This window comes from Rhincodon typus, chromosome 3 (assembly GCF_021869965.1).
Source record: "Rhincodon typus isolate 14 chromosome 3, sRhiTyp1.1, whole genome shotgun sequence".
NCBI classification, from domain to species: Eukaryota; Metazoa; Chordata; class Chondrichthyes; order Orectolobiformes; family Rhincodontidae; genus Rhincodon; species Rhincodon typus.
Window position 1 is genome coordinate 71,585,064 of NC_063334.1, and position 22,896 is coordinate 71,607,959.

Below are 22,896 nucleotides of genomic sequence, written 5' to 3' on the forward strand. Positions count from 1 at the left end.
TTTGTTTTTGTAGTTGATTCAAAGACTTGTACGCTGAATCTGAATAAAGGAAACTATGAAGAAATGAGGGGTGAGTTGGCCTTGATAGATTGGGAAGAATTACTTGAAGGATGACAGTGGATAGGCAATGGCAAACATTCGAGGAACACGTGGGAACTGCAACAACTGTTTATTCCTGTCTGGCACAAAAGCAAAATGGGTAATTGGGCCAGTTCATGGCTTACAAAGGAAATTAGAGATTGCTTCTTCCTTGGATCAGATATTTGCAGATTGGCCAAGAAAAATATGTCTGAGCATTGGGAGCAGTTTAGAATTCAGCAAGGAAGGACAAGGGATTGATTTAAGAAGGGGAAAATACAGTACAAAAGTAAGCTTGCAGGGAGCATAAAGACTGACAGCGTTTCCATAGGTACGCAAAGAGAAAGAGATTGGTGAAAACAAATGTATGTCCCTTACAGACGGAAACAAGGGAATGTATAACATGGGACAAAAAAATGGCTGAGCAACTGAATACGTACTTTGGTCCTGTCTTCACAAAAGAGAACACCAATCTGATACTAGAAATGTTGCAGAATGCAAGATTTAGAGAGAAGAATTGAAGATGATCAATATTAGTGGAGAAATAGTGCTGGGAAAATTGATAGGATTGAAGGCAGATAAATCCCCAGGGCCTGATAATCTACATCCCAGTGTACTTGAAGTAGTGGATGCATTGGTGGTCATCTTCCAGGATGCTATAGACTCTGGAACAGTCCCTGCAGATAGGTTAGCTAATGTCACTCCAGTATTCAAAAAGGGAGGTAGAGTGCAAACAGGGAATAGACCGGTGAGCTTAACATCGGTAGTGGGGAAAATTCTCGAATCTGTTATCAAGGATTTTATTGCAGAGCATTTAGAAAGCAGTGGCAGGCTTAGACAGGGTCAGCATGGATTTATGAAGGTGAAATCGTGCTTGACAAATCTGTTGGAATTCAATGAAGATATAACTAATAGAGTTGACTGGAGCCCCTTTGTCAATGTGGTTTATTTGGACTTTCAGAAAGTGTTTGACAAAGTCCCGCATGAGAGATTATTGTGCAAGATTAAAGCACATGGGATTGGGGGAAGTATATAGAGACAGAAAATTCCTTAGCAGAAAGGAAACAGAATAGGAAATCGTGGGTCCTTTTCAAATTGGCAGGCAGTAACTAGTGGGATGCCACAGGAACTGGTGCTGGGACCCCAGCTATTCACAATATATGTTAATGATTTGGATGACGGAACAAAATTTAACATCTCAAAGTTTGCGCATGATACCAAGTTGAGTGGGAGGGTGAACTGTGACGAGGATGCAGAGATCCTTCATTATCTGGACAGGTTGCATGAATGGGCACATCAATGGTAAATGCAGAATAATTTTGATTAAATGTGAGACTATTCACATTGGCAGCGGAAATAAGAAGACAAATTATTACCTGAATGTCTGTAAATTGGGAGAGGGGAGTGTGCAGCGGGACCTAGATGTCCTTGTGTACCAGTTGCTGAAAGTAAGTATGCAGGTGCAGCAGGCACTAAAGGCAAATGGAATTATGACCTTCACTGCGAGAGGTTTTGAACACAGGAGCAGGGGTGTGTTATTGCAGTTATGTAGGACCTTGGGGAGGCCACACCAAGAATGTTGTATGCTGTTTTGGTCTTCTTTCCGGAGAAAGGATGCCCTTGCTCTCGAGGGAGTGCAGCGAAGGTTTACCAGACTGATTTTGGGGATGGCGGGACTGACATACAAGGGGAGATTGACTGGGTTAGGGATTGTTTTCACTGGAGTTCGGATGAATGGTGTGGGGAAATCTCATAGAGATTTAAGAAATTCTGACAGGACTAGACAGGGTAGTTGCGGGGAGAATGTTCCCGGTGGTGAGTGTGTCCAGAACCAGGGGCTCACGGTCTGAGAATTTGGGGTACGCCATTTAGGACGGAGATGAGGAGACATTTCTTCCGCCCACAGAGTGGTGAGCCTGTGCAATTCATTACCATAGGAAGGAGTTGATGCCAAAGCATTGAACGTATTCAAGAGGCAGCTAGATATAGTACTTGGGAGCGAATGGGATCAAAGGTTACGGGGAGAAAGCAGGATTAGGCTATTGAGTTGGACAATCGGCCATGATCGTGATGAATGGTAGAGCAAGCTTGAAGGGCCGAATGGCCACCTCCTACTCCTACCTTCTATGTTTGCTAGTGAGGTGTAGACTGCAGGAGAATATCAGTTGATTGATCAGGTGGGCAGGCAAGTGGCAAATGGAATTCGATCCAGAAGTCCACTCTTCACTGACCACTGGAGTAGTACCAGATCATTGGAGGGTGGCAAATGTTATTCCCTTGTTCAAGAAAGGGAATAGGGATAATCCTGGGAATTATAGACCAGTCAGTCTTACTTCTGTAGTGGGCAAATTATTGGAGAGGATTCTGAGAGATAGTATTTATGATTATTTGGAAAAGCACAGTTTGATTAGAAATAGTCAGCATGGCATTGTGAGGGGCAGGTCATGCCTCACAAGCCTTATTGAATTCTTTGAGGATGTGACGAAACACATTGAAGGTAGGGCAGTGGATGTGGTATATATGGATTTTAGCAAAGCATTTGATAAGGTTCCCCATAGTAGGCTCATTCAGAAAATAAAGAGGCATGGGATCTAGGGAAATTTGGCTGTCTGGGTACAGAATTGGCTGTCCAATAGAAGACAGAGGGTGGTAATAGATGGAAAGTATTCAGCTTGGAGCCCGGTGACCAGTGGTGTTCCGCAGGGATCTGTTCTGGGGCCTCTGCTGTTTGTGAACTTTATAAATAACTTGGATGAGGAAGTGGAAGGGTGGGTTAGTAAGTTTGCCGATGACACGAAGGTTGGTGGAGTTGTGGATAGTGTGGAGGGCTATTGTAGGTTGCAACGGGACATTGACAGGATGCATAGCTGGGCAAAGAAGTGGCAGATGGAATTCAACCCGGAAAAGTGTGAAGTGATTCATTTTGGAAGGCCGAATTTGAATGTAGAATACAGGGTCAATGGCAGGATTCTTGGCAATATGCAGGAACAGCGGGATCTTGGGGTCTACGTCCATAGATCCCTCAAAGTTGCCACCCAAGTTGATGAGGTTGTTAAGAAGGTGTATCGTGGGTTGGCTTTCATTGGCAGGGGAATTGAGTTTAAGAGCCACGAGGTTATGCTGCAGCTCTATAAAACCCTGGTTAGACCATTCTTGGAATATTGTGTTCAGTTCTGGTTGCCTCATTATAGGAAGGATGTGGAAGCTTTAGAGAGGGTGCAGAGGAGATTTACCAGGATGCTGCCTGGACTGGAGGGCAGGTCTTACGAGGAAAGGTTGAGGGAGCTAGGGCTTTTCTCATTGGAGCGAAGAAGGATGAGAGTTGACTCGATAGAGATGTACAAGATGACGAGAAGCACAGATAGAGTGGATAGCCAGAGACTTTTTCCCAGGGTGGAAATGACTATAGCGAGGGGGGCCTAATTTTAAGGTGATTGAAGAAAAGTATGGGGGAGATGTGCTGCCGGCGTTGGTAGTGGAGTCAGATACATTTGGGACATTTAAGCAACTCTTGGATAGGCACATGGATGAACGTAAATGTAGGGTATGCAGGGTAGTTTGATCTTAGAGTAGCATAATAGGTTGGCACAACATCGTGGGCCAAAGGGCCGGTACTGTTCTATGTTCTAAGTCAAAGGTGATGTATTTGGGGAAGTCAAAAAGGCAAAGGACAATACAGTTCATTGGCTGCAGAGAGGTTTTGAGGCTGTGAGGGACCTTGGAGACAATGTGCACAGGTCCCTGAAGATAGGATGTGTTGATGAGGCGATTAAAAGGGTATATAGAATACTTTATCTTTTGTTTCAGCTGATAAGAGAGAGGAACACAGAAGTATGCTGAAGCTACATAAAGCATTAATTAGTCACAGGCTGTGTACTGCACGCAGCTATGGCCCCCTCAATACAGAAAGGATGTAATCACACTGATCTAGCAATCGGGGAATGCAGCTAGAACAGGAAAGCCACAGCCATGAGGAAAAACTCAATAGTTTGGGGTTATTTTCTTGGAACAGAGAAAGCTGATGAGAGATTTGATTTCACAAGGCTGTGAAGGGCCTGGATAGAGTGGATGGGAAGCACCTATTTGCATAGACTTTAAGGGATTAGTAAAAGAATTACAGATGAGATGAGGAAAAACATTTCTACCTAGAAAGTGGCAGGGTCTGGAAGTCTCACCCTGAACAGGCAACTCATTTAAAAGGTGGCTGGATATCCACCTGAAATTCTTAGGACCATAAGCAGAAAATAGGATTTGGACGGGCAGTTCATTTTTTTTGATTAGTGAAGACACGATGCACACACTAACTACCTTTTTTATGCTAAAAAAATTTAAAAACATGTAGAAAAAGTTAAATATTGAAAAAGGAGAAATGATCAGGGATGTAGCGAGAGCATTGGAGAATGGTAGTATGTGAATTACTACTTGGAAAGGCCAGCATGGCCAAGTTGGGCTGAAGGGCTGCCTTTGTGCTGTCATGACTCCGTGAAATGTTCAGGTCGGATTGTTTCTGTGGAGAAGGAAAAAGTTAACTTTTTTCAAAGTTATCAAACTAAAATATTAAAGCTACCTATATAAGCAAAAGTACACAGGCAGTGGGAAAGGAGGATAACAATAGGAAGGGTCTGACTGGGTGGAAGGCAGGATCCCCAGGCAAAAGGAGGTTTTATGGAACTCGTCAAGAAACAACAAAAGATCTGTCAAGAAGACGTAAATGAAAATAGCATAATCATCAATAACGTTTTTTTTTTAATCTGCTGGTTCATACTGGGCTAACGATTCCTGGGTCCCATTTAACTTCTGAAGACATTTTTTCATGTATTACTAAACATTGTTTCCTCGTGTCTGATGGAATTTTTTCTTATTTGTTCTCCACGAGGGGATTGCTGAGTAGTCTGGCATTTATTGCACATCGCTAATTGCCCATGACAGTGTTGGTGAATTACTTCATCCTTTGGCAGATACCCACAGTACTGTTAGGGAGTTACAGTTTTCAATCAGCATTGAATGTGGCATGGAGGAGAGTTTGCAGTGGTGCTGCTCTGTGCATCTGCTATCCCTGTCCTTCAAGGTGGTAGAGGTCATAGTTTTGGAAAGTGCTTTTGAAGGAAGTTTGAGTTGTTGGCAGTGTGTCTTTTAATTGGCACACACTGCCATTGTGTCTCTGTAGTGGAGTGCATATAGAAGGTAGTGATGGGGTGCTAATCAAGCAGGCTGCTTTGTCCAGTATGGTGTTGTCATCTTGAATAGTTTGGAGCTGCTGTGTTCCAGACAAGTGGAGAATATTTCATTACACTTCTGACTTGTGACTTGTAGATGGTGGATAGGATGGGGAATTGAAAGATTGTGGCATTCCTAATATTTGACTTCTTGGAATTACCGTATCCATATGGCTGGTTTTGTTCACTTTCTAGTTAATGATATAGTCAAGGCAATACAACTGCATGGTAAGAGACCTAGGTTAGCTATCCTCTTGGTGATGGTCATTGCTGCACGTGTATAGCGCAAGTGTTACTTGCATAATAAATTGTACAGGGTATGATTTTACTTGTGTTTTAAGAATAGGTGTGGATTTCTATGTCTTTGAAATTGAGCTGGTATAACTTATTAGTTAAGTTTGTTTTAAAATGATGTAGTCAATAAAGAGGTAGATACCATAACCGCTGTCCAGACACTTACTAACTTGACTTTACTCTGTGCATTTACATTAGAGATGTTTTGGGGGATGTGATGAACCCCTCATTTCCAGAATGACGAGACTTAATCTTGGCAGAATCATTTGGGAAGATGCCAAGGGAAGGGAGAGGAAAATTAGGCTGGTTCCTTTCAGTAGTTGGACGCATTATATATGGATTTTCTGTGATCTGGGTAACTTGTATAGCATGTGTTTGGGATTTTGCTGCCCACAGCTGCCTTTTGAATAAACTTTCTGGATGTGACCACTGACAAAGCATTTATTGCTTATCATGAGCAGTTTGTATACCTGTTCCTGAGCTTCCTACTTCAACCACTAGTAACAGTTTGAAAAAAGACTGAATGGCTTCATAGGGCAGTTGTTCTCCCATGTTAGTGTAGAACTAAAGTCTGATTTAGGCCAAACAGAACAGAGTTTGTGATAACCTTAAGATAGTGGTAACACTTCAGCTGAGTCACAAGGTTGTGGTTCAAACTCTACCCAGCACTGTAAGCATGTTAGTTAGTACAGGTAATACTGCACTGTCTGAAATGCCATTTTTCAGATAAAATGTGAAACCTATTTACCATATGCTTGTGCACATAATAAGCCACAGTAGAAGTCACAAAAGAACAAAACACTCTTCTAGTGTCCCCACTGACATTTATCTTTCAATCAGCACTCTTTTTTTTTTTTAAAAATTAAATTAACTGATTATTGAAAACAAAGACTGAGCGTGCAAGAGAAATACAGCAGATCTAGCAGCCTGTAGTTTCTGAACATATGCTGTATGCGTATAGTGGTTATTTCCTGCACTACAGTGTTAGAGCAGAAGCATTTCATTTGGTTGTGGAACAGTTGGGATGTCCATTGACCATGAAAAGCACTGAATAAAATCAAGTTTTTTTTTTAATATTAAAAAAATCAGAAGAACTGTGGATGCTGGAAATTGAAAACAAAATCTGAAATTGCTGGAAAATCTGAGCCAGTTTGGCAGTTTCTGTGGAGAGAAAGCAGAGTTAATGTTTCAGGTCATTGACGGGCGGTCACTTGACCCAAAACATTAACTGTGCTTTCTGTTCACTGGTGATGCCAGTTCTTTAATATAATAGATTCTCAAATGCAGATGAAGTTGTCAATGTCATGTAAGTATTTAATACTTTGCATGCTGTTCTGCTAATTCGAGAATTGTGTAGAGTCAGCAATATAATTAAATTGATGACTTGAATATTATAAAGCTGGTACATCCAGTATATTGTCAGCGTAAAGTAAAATGAAGAACTCAACCTTTTTCATCTGTCGCATGTACTGTTTTTTTTAAATAACTGTATTGTAGAGCATTAATCTGAACTTTGAATTGAAGAACGGCATCATCATACATTTCAAGAGCTTTTGAGTCTGAATCAATTCTGACTCACTTAGTACTGATATCCAATTAGTAATCCAACACTTCTGTTCCACATTGATTTTTGCATTTTCATCTCTTCCATGCTTTTCAGAATTCGCATCTCAATACATGTTTCCCAGCTGAAAATAGACAGGGTGTTTAGGTTGTCAGCACATCTGCAGAATTATGACAGAGAGCCTTTATTCCTTGGTATAATGGATTGGAATTTCAGAAAGCTGAGCCCAGTACATTGCTTTTGGTTTCCTCAAACTTTAAAAAAGAATTCAGGAATATGCAATAAATAAACATCTGTCAGATAACTATGGTTTCATGTGGGTCTAATTACCATTGTGAAAAATTATGCTATTTACATCCAGAATATATCTGATGGACAAGTCTGCAGAAGTCCTGAGGCTCATTGTTTGATGGAATAATGATTAGATAGGTCAGTGTTTTCCAGTTCTGGCATTACGTATATAAAATGTGAAATTTTGAAATTAAGTACCTTGCAATCCATTAGAAGAAATTCACCTTTTAAATAATGAAGTATAAGTTTGCTGAAAAAAATCATTTTACACTTTTGTATAATCTTCCATTCAATTCCTGGGAAAATCAGATCTTGTCATGTATAGTCAGAGTTCTACAGCCTGGAGACAGGCCCTTTGGCCCAAGCTGATCCATGTTGACCAAAATGTCCATCCACGCTAACCCCGTTTCTCTGCACCTCGCCCACATCCTTCTAAATCTTTCCTATTCATGCCTTTTAAATGTTGTTAATGTATCTGCCCGAACCATTCTGTTGGCAGCTCATCCATATGCATACCATTCTCTGTTTCTAAAAAAAAAAGTTGCCCCTAACGTTCCCATGTATTCTTTTTCCATTACCTTAAACTGATGCCCTCTAGTCCTCGATTCCTCAACACTGGGAAAAAGACTAAGTGTATTCACCCTATCCAAGTCTCTCATGATCTTATACACTTCTATAAGATCCCCCCTCAGTCTCCTATGCTCCTAAAGAAAAAAAGTCTTAGTTTGTCCAACCTCTCCCTATATCTCAGTCCTTTGAGTCTTGGCAACATCCTTGTAAACTTCTTCTGTACGCTTTCCAGTTTAATAACATCCATCCTATAGCAAGGTGACCAAAACTGAACACAGTACTCCAAGTGCAGCCTCACCAACGTCCTGTACAACTGCAACATAACTTCCCAACTTCTGTACTCAGTGCCCTGACTGATGAAGGCTGGTGTGCCAAAAGCCTCCTTCACTGCCCTGTCTACCTGTAACTACACTCTTTCAGAGAACCATGCGCCTGAACTCCATGGTCCGTCTGTTCCACCACACTCCTTAAGGCCCTACCATTCACCATGAAGCTCCTACCTTGATATGATTTCCCAAAATGAAACACCTCACACTTACCTACATTAAACTCCATTTGTCATTACTCTGCCCATTTCCCCAGCTGATCAAGTTCCCACTGCAATTTCTGATAACCTTCCTGACTGCCCATGATATCGCCTATTTTAGTGTCATCGCAAAATTACTAATCATGCTTGATGCATTCTCATCCAAATTGCTGTTTGAACAGATATCAACAATGGGTCCAGCACGGACCCCTGAGGCACACCACTAGTGACAGGCTTCTGGTCTGACAAGCATCCTTCCACTATTACTGTCTGTTTTCGACCATCAAGCCAATTGCTTATCCAGTTTGCCAGCGCTCCCTGAATTCCAAGCAATCTAATCTTCCAGAGTAGCCTACCATGTGGAACCTTATCAAAGGCCTTGCACTTCTCCATATATTGGTGCTGCATTGCAGAGTGAAAAGACTTTTTTTTGAATGTCTGCTAATTTATTCTGAAGGCGTATAGACTATTTTTTAAAGTACTTAAGGATTTCCAGACTTTCTATTTTGCAGACTTCAAGATATTTTTATACACAAGTGATTTTTTTAAACAGCAAGTTACATAGAGCAGGGTTTGTCTGGTTCTCAGCCAGTAGTTTATTCTGTGTGTGTCCTGCAATATGGGATGTGAAAATATTTACTTAATCTTATCATATTTTTATGGTAATTTAGGTTGACCATTGCTTTCTTCGCATTGTCTGGCCTGGATATGCTGAGTGCCTTGCATATGGTGGATAAAACCAGCATCATTGAATGGATTTATTCTCTCCAGGTCCTTCCCACTGAAGATAGTGAGTGAGTTTTTGTTTTAAATCTTGAAATTAATGCTATTTAAAGATACTTGATCATTTTCTTTGTTCAATCTATTTCTGCAATATTCATTTTGTTTTTAAATAATTTTGTACATTGTGAATGGAATGCCAATCATATCAGCAGATATGTAGTATCCAGTCTGATGCCTTTCTTACTAGGTAGACCACCGTTGAAGGAAGCACAGATGAAACTGGATGTTGAATGTAACAAACTTATTGCATTTAAAAGTTCTGTGAATTTGTAATTTATACAATCAGGTGACTATTTGTATTTTTTTAATGGAGTATAACTTCGCTTAAATGTAACAACTATTATTGCCATCAGTGGGCAGAAATTTAGACAAAAAGTTGATTCTGTTCAAACTGCAGATTGTAACATTTTAGTGAAAGATACAGGGATAGGGGATGGGGAGATGATATGTTTATAATAGTGATAAATGATAGATGTGAGAAATACTGAAGGACACCATCATAGCCTATAGTAAGATATTGTTAATTGACCTGTTCAGGTGTTTTATGTCACACCTCTGGAGCAAGTGTGACATGAACCTAGACCACCTTGTTCAGAGGTAGGGACGCTACCACTGTGCCACAAGAGCTCCCCGTAGTAAGCCTATAGAAAGTCTGCACTTGGTGAGATTTCATCAAGGTAGTGGTTATTGATTAAGATTTATCAAAAAGAAAAAGCCATCTCATTTTGGATCTCATATTTTTGGCAACCAGACTTATTCATCATACATTATTGTTGATTGGCTAAGAAAATAATGGTGAGCAACAGTAATGGAAAGGTGGATAGGGACTGGACTTGGACCACTGGCAAAATTTCTTGTAATGGGGGAGGGGGAATCTTGCTAACGATGAGTTATGATATTTGTGCAATTATGATCATAATAGTTATGTATACAGCAGCAGAAAACTCCTTTAGCAATGGGGTACATGAAAGCAATCATAGGTGCAGTAATTCATAAAGTTTTGCAAGATAAGCCAGTCTGTTAATCATCATTTGCTCTAATGTGGGCTGCTCAAGTGGGGCCAAAAAAACTGTCGGTCGAAGAAGATAGTCCATGGTAGAGATCCTGTGTTCCATTAGTAATAAGCAACCAACCCTCATTTGGGAAAAGATTGCAATTAGCTTTACTACTTTGAAGCATTTGAATGGACTTCACTCAGGCAGAAAGCCACAGCCTCAAAGAATTCAACAAGCTTTAAGATATAATGTAAAACCATTGTAAACAAGTTTCAATTTGGGATAGGAGATAGTAGGAACTGCAGATGCTGGAGAATCCGAGACAACAAGGTGCAGGGCTGGATGAACACAGCAGGCCAAGCAGCATCATAGGAGCAGAGAGGCTGATGTTTCGGGCCTAGACCCTTCATCAGAAAAGGGGGAGGGGAAGGGGGTTTTGAAATAAATAGGGAGAGAGTGGGAGGCGGATAGAGGAGAGGATAGGTGGAGAGGAAACAAACAGGTCGAAGAGGCGGGGATGGAGCCAGGAAAGGTGAGTGTAGGTAGGGAGTTAGGGGATAGGTCAGTCCAGGGAGGACGGACAGGTCAAGGGGGCGGGATGAGGTTGGTCGGTAGGAGATGGAGGTGCGGCTTGAGGTGGGAGGAGGGGATAGGTGGGAGGAAGAACAGGTTAGGGAGGCAGGGACGAGCTGGACTGGTTTTGGGATGCGGTGGGGGGAGTGGAGATTTTGAAACTTGTGAAATCCACATTGATACCATTGGGCTGCAGGGTTCCCAAGCGGAATATGAGTTGCTGTTCCTGCAACCTTCGGGTGGCATCGTTGTGGCACTGCAGGAGGCCCAGGATGGACATGTCGTCTGAGGAATGGGAGGGGGAGTTGAAATGGTTCGCGACTGGGAGGTGCAGTTGTTTGTTGCGAACCGAGCGTAGGTGTTCTGCAAAGCGGTCCCCGAGTCTCCGCTTGGTTTCCCCGATGTAGAGGAAGCCACACCGGGTACAGCGGATGCAGTATACCACATTGGCAGATGTGCAGGTGAACATCTGCTTGATGTGGAAAGTCTTCTTGGGGCCTGGGATGGGGGTGAGGGAGGAGGTATGGGGGCAGGTGTAGCACTTCCAACGCATCATCCTCCGACACTTCCGCCATCTGCAATCCGACCCCACCACCAAAGACATCTTTCCCTCCCCACCTTTTTATCTGCTTTCCGGAGGGACAACTCTCTCCGTGACTCCCTCGTCCGCTCCACACTCCCCTCCAGCTCCACCACACCCGGCACTTTTCCCTGCAACCGCAGGAAGTGCTACACCTGCCCCCATACCTCCTCCCTCACCCCCATCCCAGGCCCCAAGAAGACTTTCCACATCAAGCAGATGTTCACCTGCACATCTGCCAATGTGGTATACTGCATCCGCTGTACCCGGTGTGGCTTCCTCTACATCGGGGAAACCAAGCGGAGACTCGGGGACCGCTCTGCAGAACACCTACGCTCGGTTCGCAACAAACAACTGCACCTCCCAGTCGCGAACCATTTCAACTCCCCCTCCCATTCCTCAGACGACATGTCCATCCTGGGCCTCCTGCAGTGCCACAACGATGCCACCCGAAGGTTGCAGGAACAGCAACTCATATTCCGCTTGGGAACCCTGCAGCCCAATGGTATCAATGTGGATTTCACAAGTTTCAAAATCTCCACTCCCCCCACCGCATCCCAAAACCAGTCCAGCTCGTCCCTGCCTCCCTAACCTGTTCTTCCTCCCACCTATCCCCTCCTCCCACCTCAAGCCGCACCTCCATCTCCTACCGACCAACCTCATCCCGCCCCCTTGACCTGTCCGTCCTCCCTGGACTGACCTATCCCCTTCCTAACTCCCTACCTACACTCTCACCTTTCCTGGCTCCATCCCCGCCTCTTCGACCTGTTTGTTTCCTCTCCACCTATCCTCTCCTCTATCCCTCTTCTATCCGCCTCCCACTCTCTCCCTATTTATTTCAAAACCCCCTTCCCCTCCCCCTTTTCTGATGAAGGGTCTAGGCCCGAAACGTCAGCCTCTCTGCTCCTATGATGCTGCTTGGCCTGCTGTGTTCATCCAGCCCTGCACCTTGTTGTCTTCAATTTGGGATATATAGTTTATTATATGAGGGAGGGGCTTAGAGTGGAGAGACTTGGAAAAATGTTATTGGTATAAACACAAGTAATTGCCTTGCAAGGAGCCAGAAACTTGTTGTACTCTCTTTAAAGTTGACTGGCATGAATTGCAAACTTTCAGATTGAAAAAGAGTTATACGAAGCAAAGAGGAACCAAGGAGAGCACACGCTGACAGAATGAGGTTCAAACTGTTGCAGTTAAAAGTTTGTCTAATAATGGACAGATCAGTTCTGACATTCAAAATGAGGTTATCGGTCCAAAAGACAACTGCCAAAAGTGGGTTCTAAAGTTAAATATTTGCTTAAATGAGCTGGTCAATGAAGAAATGGAATTATACTAATTTAGTGCAGGGAGGGCCACTGGAAGAGACAAAAATTGGTGTTGAATTTACAAGTTGAAGGGCAGGAGATTAGACCTATGGATTAGAAATGTGAAATACAAAAATGGAACGAATGAAAATGTAATACAAATTGCATAGTAAATCTGGAAGTAAAGGTAACCTCCTGAAACCATTGAAAGGAAACCTATTAATTGGAGAAACAGATAAAAGGCAAAAATGGGTAAAGTCTGACGAGGACAAGAAAATAGTACAAACCAGGAGTATTACCAGAAACGGAACACCAAATGATTGGGAAGTCTTAGTGACCATGAAAAGATTAAAGTTATGTTAATAAAAGGTGACCCACAGCCTGAATTAAAAATCTGGAGAGAATTTTTCACACGCGCAAAAGTGGCCGGTAGGGAACTACCAGCCCAATCACAGGGCAGGTATGTATGGAAAAGGTGCTTCCAAATGGAATGCGTAAAGCTGAAGCCGTGTTCTGAAGAAAATCTGAGGGATCAAGGTATGAGTACATTCACATATGTGAGGAAAAGCATTGAAGATTTTCTTTTTTTTTAAAAAGGTTACAGGGAGAAGGCAGGAGAATGATGTTGAGAAACATATCTGCCACGATCGAATGACGGAGCAGACTCAAAGGGCCGAATGGCCTTATTCTGTTCCTATGTCTTATGGTCATTACCAACTGTAATGTAACAAAATGAATATCGACAGTACATAAATGGAGTTTGCACAGAAATTTTTGCTATGAAGTACTGAATTTTGTTTTAGACTTTTCAACATCAATGCTCTTGATTAAGCAATGTTCTGCGAGGTTACGCATAGAATTTAGTCAATTGCATCTACTTATGACATCTTTGTGATGTTGCTGTTCACTACATCAGTCTTTCAATATCTTCTCTGTTTGAGTTATCCTACTGAACTTGCTTTTTATGTGGTTGTCTGTCTCTTCTTTCCTTTCACATGAGGTGTGGCATAGGCAGAGAAAGTGGCTACCAGTGACATGAATTCTTTCAAAAAGCCATGCTGAGTTTGCATGATTAGATTAGTTTTCCAAGTGTGCTGCTATAACTTCCTTAATAATTGATTTTCAACAGTTTTCCAGCAGTAGATGTTATGCTAATCACCCTGTGGTTACCTTCCCTTGTTGACTAGGGGTCACTAATTGGCAGTTTTTGAATCCTGTGGTACTTCTCCAGAATCCAAGGATTTTTGGAGAATTGAAAACGATGCGTCCTCTATCTCATAGCTACCTCCTTTCTAGGATTCTGGACTGCAAGCCATAAGGACCAGGGGACTTGTGCCTATATACTTATACTTTGCATCTGTGTCATGGAAGAAGATACTATTTCTAGGAGATTTTCTGTAAGTGACCAAGGGATTTGTGTAACTGCAGTGTTAAAAGAAATTAGCATTCATAAAGAGATAGCACTTGAAAAACATAGCTACGATGAGTGTTGGTATGTCTCCTAGACCAGGTGAGCTTTGTCCCAGAATGTTGAAGGAGTTAGCAAAAGAGACACTGGATGCGTTGTTAGTTAAAATTGATAATTCCTTGGATTCTGAAAAGGCTCGTGCTGACTGTAAGGTAACAAATGTAATCCTACTATTTTAAGAAGGGAGTAAGTGGGAGATTGGGGGGGCTACAGACCTGTTACAATCTAACATTTTCCCTATGACTGTCAAACTATCATAAAAACTGTGATAACTGAACATTTAGAAAAGAGTGGCAAAAATTGGTCAGAGTCAACATGGGAACATGAAACATTAATCTCGTTTGACAAACTGGGTTTTTTGAGACGTTACCTGTAGCATAGACAAATCAAAACTGATAGATATGGTGTATAGGCAGTTCTGCTATAATTCACGTTAATAAAGTATGTGTTGCTTGTAACATTGAATAATGGATACTGTTTGGATAACGTAAGTTTTCTGTACAAGTATAGCAATTTTCTATAGCGATTACCTTATAATGCGATTTTCATTGCATACCTACAGTGTGGAAAAAGGCCCTTTGGCCCAACAAGTCCACACCGACCCTCAGAGCATCCCACCCAGACTCATCCCCCTTTCACCCACCTAATCTACCCATCCCTGAACGCTAGGGGCAATTTAGCACAGCCAATTCACCTAGCTTGCACATCTTTGGATTTTCTATGGCTCTTTTCTGTAACCCTATTTTCTATAGTGTGAGGTCACACAAGAATGCAACTATCACGTTGCAGGAGAACTATCTGTATTAAAACTGAAAATTTTCTGAAGAAGGGTCAAGGCCCGAAACGTCAGCTTTCCTGCTCCTCTGCTGCTTGGCCTGCTGTGTTCATCCAGCTCTAAACCTTGTTATCTCTTACACCCTTCATTCCTCGACTTAAGGCATTAAGTGCTCTGGTCACATACAGACTGTTCCCAGTTGAAGTTAGTCTGAAACAAAATTATGTCTTGCATACATAAATCACAAAATATCAACTGTTACAGTACAAACGAAGGTGATTTGGCCCATCATGCTTGTGCCCGCTCTGCAAATGAGGATATGGCTTACTGCCATTCTTCTACCTTTTCCCTGTAATGCTGCACATTGTTCCTGTTCCGATAACTATTTCACTCCCTTTTCAGTGCTTCAGTTGAATCTAGGAGGATGGATTCCAGACCTTAACTGCTTGCTGCAAGAAAAGCTATTTTCCTTATCCATCTTACTCATTTCTTTAAAACTCTGTCCTCTTATTCTTGAGTCTTTCACGAGAGAGCATTTTATCGCTGTTTACTCTATTTAGACTACTCATGATTTTGAATAGTCCAATCAGATCTCTTCTCAGCCTTCTCTTCTGTAAAAGCAAGAATCCTAGCTTCAATCTATCCTCATAACTGAAATTCTTCATCCCTAGACCATTCATGTAAACCTCTTCTGTACAATATCTCAGTCAGAAGTCACACGACACCAGATTAATAGTCCAACAGGTTTATTTGAAATCACCAGCTTTAAGAGCATTGCTCCTTCATCAAGTGAAGTGAAGAAAAGCACACCGGTGCAGAATTTATAGGCAGAGAGATCAAATGATCGTCCAAATGGTGTGAGTGGAGTGTCAATAGACTGAATTATTGATCTCTGCAGGTGATCAAAAGTGTCGGACGATGTGAGTAAAGTATCAACAGCTGAACAGCAAGTGAAGGGATGACCTATAATCCAATTATAGGAGGCAGAGAGATAATTACTAAAAAAAAAAGAAATAAGGTGGTGCTGGAGACAAACAAAGTGGCTGGAATAATGTGATAGGTATGAGAGGGTCTAACCAAAGTAACCAGTAATCCAAAACTGTACAAACTGAAGCAGAGCAAACATAACTTATCAAGGACATGGTGTCAAAACAGGCCAATAAAGACAATTTTACAACCACAGAACAATATGGTGGGGTTACATGTCGCGTGATATGAACCCAAGATCATGGTTGAGGCAAAAGAGTCGAATTGAACCCTTCTGGAAGGCTGTTACACTAGGCTCGACATGCATGCTCAAGCCATCAGGAGATGCATTAATCCCAAAATCATCAGCCACACTCACAAGATAGTGCAAACAACACCGTGCCATCTAGGCTCTCAAGACCAATTGCAAACACCATCACCGAACCAGCAGACAAAGCAGGTGGCATCTTCATATGGAATAGAACAGACTACCACGAAGAAGCGTTCCGACAACTGAACAACCAGGAACACTACAGACAACTACCTGCCGATCCAACCAAAGGACACATCCGTTAACTCAACAGACTGATCAAGACCTTTGATCCAGACCTTCAGACTTATCCTATGCACTCTCATCCTGTGTGTTTCTCACGTAGGAGACTTCTACTGCCTTCTGAAGATACACAAAGCCAGCACACCTGGATGTCCCATTGTAACAGGACCCTGTTTGAGAACTCCTCTGGCTCTGTCAAGGGCACCTTGAAACCCATTGTACAAAGAACTCCTAGTTTCTGTCACGACACTACAGACCTCTTACAGAAACTCAACACCCACGGACCGGTCGGACTTCGTCGCAATGGACGTTTCGGCACTCTGCACCAGCAACCCCCATGGCGACGGCATCGTTGCAACAGCCTCAGTACTCTATACCAACAGGTGCTAATTTCCAGACGCCTTCCTACAACTCATCCGCTTCATCCTTGACCACAACTTCTGTTCTTCATCAGAACAGCCATGGGGATGAAATGTACATCCCAATACGTCAACATTTTCATGCACAATCTCGAGCAAGACTTCTTTGCTGCACAGGACCTCCAACCAATGCTATACACCACACACATTAACAATTTCTTCCTCTGGGCTCATTACTGGAATGACTACACGATCATATCGACAAGTTTCATCCCACCATCAGACGTACCATGGACTGCTCTTCAGAATTAGCCTCATTCTTTGGCAGGCACATCTCCAAGGACGGACAGTACCACACTTTACTGCAAGCCCACAGACAATGTAACGATGCTGCACTTCTCTAGCTTTCAACCAAAGCATTTTAAAGAAGCCATCCCTATGGACATGCCATGCGTATACACAGGATCTGCTAAGATGAGGAATGCGACAGACACCTAAAGATGCTGAAAGACCCTTCATCAGAACAGGATAGGATGCTCAACTCATCGATCGCCAGTTCCGACGTGCTACAGTAAAAAAACTGCAATGACCTCCTTAAAAGACACACAAGACGCGATCGATAGAATACCCTTTTTCACCCAGTACTTCCCTGGAGCAGAGAAACTACGCCACATTCTTCGCAGCCTTCAACATTTCAATGACAGGGACCGTTTTCGCCAAGATCATCCCTACACCCCCGCTTCTCACCTTCAAACAACTGCCAAACCTTAAACAGACCATCACTCGCAGCAAACTATCCAACCTTCGGGACATCAACCACAACACTTCACAACCTTGCCACGGCATCCTTTTGCGAGACATGTCAGTCTTTGACATGGATGCAGCCATCACATGGCAACACAACCCATCACGTATATGGCAGATACGCTTGTGACTCGGCCAATGTTGTCTATCTCATATGCTGCAGGCAAGGATGCTCCAAGGCATGATATGTAGGCGAGTCCACGCAGACACACTGACAATGGATAAATGGACACGGTGCAACAATCGCCAGACAGGAATATTCCCTCCCAGTCGGGGAACACTTCAGCGGTCAAGGACGTTCTGCCTCCGATTTTCGGGTAAGTGTCCTCCAAGGTGGCCTTCGAGATACACGATGCAGAATTGCTGAGCAGAAAGTAATAGCCAAGTCCCGTACCTGTGAAGATGACCTCAACCGTGATCTTGGGTTCATGTCTTGCTACATGTAGCCCCACCATACTATTCTGTATTTGTAAGATCTTCCTTGCTATCCTGTTTTGACACCATCACGTTGATAATTTGTTTTGATCTCTCTACGTTTTAATTAGTTTGGAAAGTATTGGATTACTTGTTACTTTAGTTAGACCCTCAGCAAGCACCTTTTTTTTTATACCTGTTATTCAAGCTGTTTGGTTCGTTTCCAGCACCACCTTTTTTTGTTTATTTTTTCTAATTATCTTTCTGCCTCCTATCATAGGATTATAGATCATCCCTTCGCTTGTTAGTCAGCTGTTGACACTTTACTCGCGTGCCTGACACTTTTCACCTGCAGAGACTTATTATTTGATACTACACTCTCTCCATTTTTATGACCTTTTTGATCTCTCTGCTTATTGAATTCTGTGCCTGTGTGCTATTCTTCACTTCCTGTTGAAGGAGCAGCAGTCTGAAACCTTGTGATTTAAAATTAACTTGGACTATAACCTGGTGTCGTGTGACGTCTGACTTTGTCAGGCGCCAGTCCAACACCAGAACCTCCACATCCTTCACAAACTGCAGTGCTGGACATAATAAACTAGTCGAAGCCAAATTAGAGTCTTCTATAAGTTCAGTATAAATTCTTTGGGAACTCTAGCAGTGCAAGAGTAGCTGATGTGTATTTGAATAACCAATTGAATTTCCCTGCCATGTCACACTAACCTGACATGGAAATATGTAACTGTCTCTTCACTGTTGCTGGGTCAAAATTGGGCAACTCCCTTCTTATCAGCACTGCGTATCCCTACACCCCAAGGACTGCAAGGGTTCAAGAAGGCAGCTCGTGATGTTCTCTAGAGCAACAAGGAATAGGCAATGAATACTGTCCTATCAAGCGGCACCCACTTAAGTGAATTATGCCCCTTTTTTTAATTCAAGCTCACGGTACTGTATACTCTATTAACTGATCCCTCAATCTGTCCTGCCACCTTTACTACCTGATGCATAAATATACCCTGGTTTCTCTGCTCTGAATTCTCTTTAGAATGGTATCCTTTTTACTCTATATCGTCTTGCATGTTCTTCCCACAAATCTATCACTTCATGCTTTTTCACCATTGAATTTAATCTGTCACCTACCTGTCACTCCTCCAATTTGCCTTTGTCTTTTGTAGTTATACATTCTCCTCCTCATCTGTTTGCAATGCTTCTGAGTCTTGTATCATTGTTTCTTATTTTTGGCCACCCAGTGGATCTTCTGGCATCGTCAAGCTCGCCATACACAGCAATTTCTGGTACAGAACCATCATTCTAACAATATGGCTTAGTCATTGTTCTTGACATCATTTCAATATTGCTGTAATATTTTGATTTAGAAAAGGGCAACATCAAGACTGTTCATTGGTAATGTAGATATCCAACAGAGAGAATTTGTTCCACATTATAAGATGTCCAATAGAGACTAACTCAATTCTGTTAATAGTAGTGAGAAAGAAGATTCAAATTATCCAAAGCATATGGAGTGGATAATGAAGACATATCTAGTTATTTTATCAAAGAATGGCTGAGGATCGATCCTTGAAAAAGAGTTATGCGATTGACCGTGATAAAGTTGAGAGGAGAAACCTGCCTAACAGTTGCAACTGTGGAGAATGTTATTTGTGACTTTGCAGGTTGACTGTTGTGGTGGAGTGGGAATTTTATTAGAGGTGAATATGGAAATTTGGGAGAGAGGTATGAATGGGAACTTTGGAAAGGCAAAGGAGGTTTGAAATAAACGGCTGTTTGCAACAGCAGGAGTTGAGTTTTGCTTAGGCCTGATGGCCAATTTGAAGGGAAAGGAAACACAACTAGAAACATTTTATGAAATCAATGTGGAAGGTTGAATAGCCAAGTGAGTGGGAGGTTAATTTTCAGGAATAGGACTCCTGAATCACTTCTGGACGAACTGGGAAAGCAGAATTGGGTGGAAAACTGGAGGTATATGGGAGACGTGAATGAGGGTCAGATGTAGGGAAAGGTTGTTAGCTGGGCCCGGGCGGATATGGTTGAAGCAATTGGATGGATTGTCTTGATCCATCCCTTGGATTTCTGAAGGTCAGTGTTTGGGAAAATGCAGGTATGGTGGTGGAAAGGATTAACAGATTTAATAGTGTGGATTATCTTTAGTATCCTGGGTGATCCTGATTTACTGGACACTTACAGTAGAGGCAAGTGAGGCCTGACAGCGCTTAATGTAGTCCAGTAGACCTGATGGATGGATAAAGTGTGAACGTTTACTAGATTTGCCTGTGAAGTGAGGGGTATTCTGTGGTTGTCTGACTAAATTGGGACTGTTTTTTGGAGTATAGAAGAATGAAAAGTGATCTCTTTGAAATGCAAGTAAAGTTGTCCAGTCCTAGAGGACTGCAGAGCTGATCTCATTAGAGAGTTTCCTGATGGTGGGTTTAACCTGAAGGCCACCACATCTAGGGCAAGATTGAGAAGATGGTTGATAGCTTAGCCATTTGAGAGTTTTCCTGATTGGGGAATCTGAATAATGGGTGCAGACTCAAGATAAGGGGTCAATCATTTATAGCCAAGGTGAGAAATTTCTTCAGCCAAATGGTTATGAATCTTTTGGATTTTTCTACCCCAAAGGTAGTGAATGGTCCATTCAAGACTGAGGCATATTTTTGATCTTTACTGTATCTGTTTGCTTGAAAGATGATCTATTCTCCCATGCCAGTTAATTAAATTGCATAATTCTCAGATTTCACAGTATTTATCTGTTTCCTTGTCGTTTGTAAAAGGGAGCATATTGACTTGTTTTTGGAATTTGAAAGCTAGTAGCAATCATGCTTAACTGAAATCTGAAGAGGTAATGTAGAAAGTGTGCCTAAGCTATGCAAAATCAATGTAATTGAACACTTTTTTTTTCTTTCCAGGAGAGTGTGTGCTCAATTACATGAGTTGTAGTTTAAGATTGAAAATACTGTGAAGATAGCTATTTTGTATTCAGTTTACGGTGTTTTCAATCATATTGCATAACACACGCTATGAACCAGACCAAATCCACCTCAAAACATATCAAGAAGATAGCCTAGATATTAACTTCTTTCTTATTTGAAGGTAAGTGTAAGGTGCTGCTTTCCAGATGTGATTTGATTAGTCAAACCACTAGGCTTTAGGCAAAACGCATTTTATTCTTAGACCACAGTTAAAATACACACAACAAAAGAATTGGCCTAACTTTAACTCTCTTGAAATACTTAAGAAAATAATATTTTTGTTAACTGTTACTGATCAACTGTTCAAACATAGCAGCATCCCATGAACACTACCTTGGCAAAGGCAAATTCAGCAAAACAGATTTCTCTCACTTAGTTTATTCAGTCCAAGAGAATGTTTCTTTCAGTATTTCAATCTGGCAAGAGAGAATGAGCTGTATCTAGCAGCTTCAACTCCAGAACCCCAATTTCAACAACACAAAGCAAACTAAAACCCTGGGTCTGAGAGTTTGACTCCATCCACTCGTGCTTCTTTTTTCTAATTTTAAAATTATCCAAAGCTTACTTATTCTGCTTTCAGTGGAGCCAACACCTTCGCACAAGGTTTGTCACATGCCTCTTCAAGTGAAACAGAACAGAACATATCCATCTTAAAGACAAATTTCGTCACACTTGTCCATTTGTTGCCATTCCCGTTAAAAATGTGAATGATTGAGTGTTATATAGAAAGGTTTTCTATTTGAGCAAATGATCAATAAACTGACACTTTACACATTCAGTATATTTCATTTTAGACAAAGGTGTCTCTTTTGTTTTAATTCTTGTTTGGATCGACATTTGTTGAAAGCCAACAACTATTGCAAAATGTGTTTAGAATATACTTGAACTGACCACTCGGTGAGAAAAATTGGTCCTGATTACGTACTGCTGAGTAGAGGAGCTTTAAATAAAATACTGATAGGTGTATCATTGCTAGAATCTTGAAACATTTTTGAATATATTCGGCGGGTATAAATTCCCCCCTCCTGCTCCCATTCTACTTATCTTCAGTGCTGGCAAATTCAGCAATGTAGTTGTGAATCCAGGATGGTGGGTTGCTTCCTTAGTGTCATGGTCAAGAATGTCCTTGCATGGCTGCAAAGTATCCTAAGGGGAAAAGGTGAACACACTCACTAGTCGTAGTCTGCATTGCTCTAACTATGAAGATCCTGCAGTCACATTTTGAGAGCTAGGTAGAAAATTATTGAGCAGAGGCTCAAAAGTAAACATTCCTCGATTACTCCCATACTTACTTGCAAGTGGTACTATAAATAAGATGAAGCAGAAGAATACTTGGTTTGGAAAGATGGTATAGGAGGGAGGGATTTAGATTCTTAAATTTGGACACCTTACACTGGATAGGTTGTACCTGTGTGTCTGAAATCATTGTGGGGTGAATCGCTAATGTTTTCGGGAATGCTTTAAATGAACTGGACAGGGCATGAGATTGAGGGAGTAATATTGGACAGGAATTCTAAAGTGCATAGAATACTAGGAGAGAAGGCTAGCACCAGAGTAAGAAATAGTGAGTTATTAGGTGGGTTCAGTGACAGAGGAAGTAATAAAAAATTAGGGTTACTACGCATGGGAATGTATGGACTTGAGTAAATAAGATTGAATTACATGTGCAGACTGCTATGTTGAAAAATATGGTTAGAACAAAGACCTTGCTTAAAGAAGGGTTGGACAGTATGTCAAATATATCTGGAGACAGTGTTCAGGAAAGGAAGAAAACGGGAAAGGTGTGGTGGTAC

General features: G+C 41.8%; 1 protein-coding gene across 1 annotated transcript in view; it reads left to right on the forward strand.

Annotated features, from left to right (window-relative positions):
• LOC109920558 (coiled-coil domain-containing protein 112) overlaps window positions 1–22,896 on the forward strand; it is a 55,568-nt gene that overhangs the window by 27,751 nt on the left and 4,921 nt on the right. The window contains exons 9-10 of the mRNA XM_048593634.1: window positions 9,211–9,333; window positions 14,280–14,394. Coding sequence (XP_048449591.1) covers window positions 9,211–9,333; window positions 14,280–14,394 — 238 coding nt within the window. The remainder of the gene's footprint in view (window positions 1–9,210; window positions 9,334–14,279; window positions 14,395–22,896) is intronic.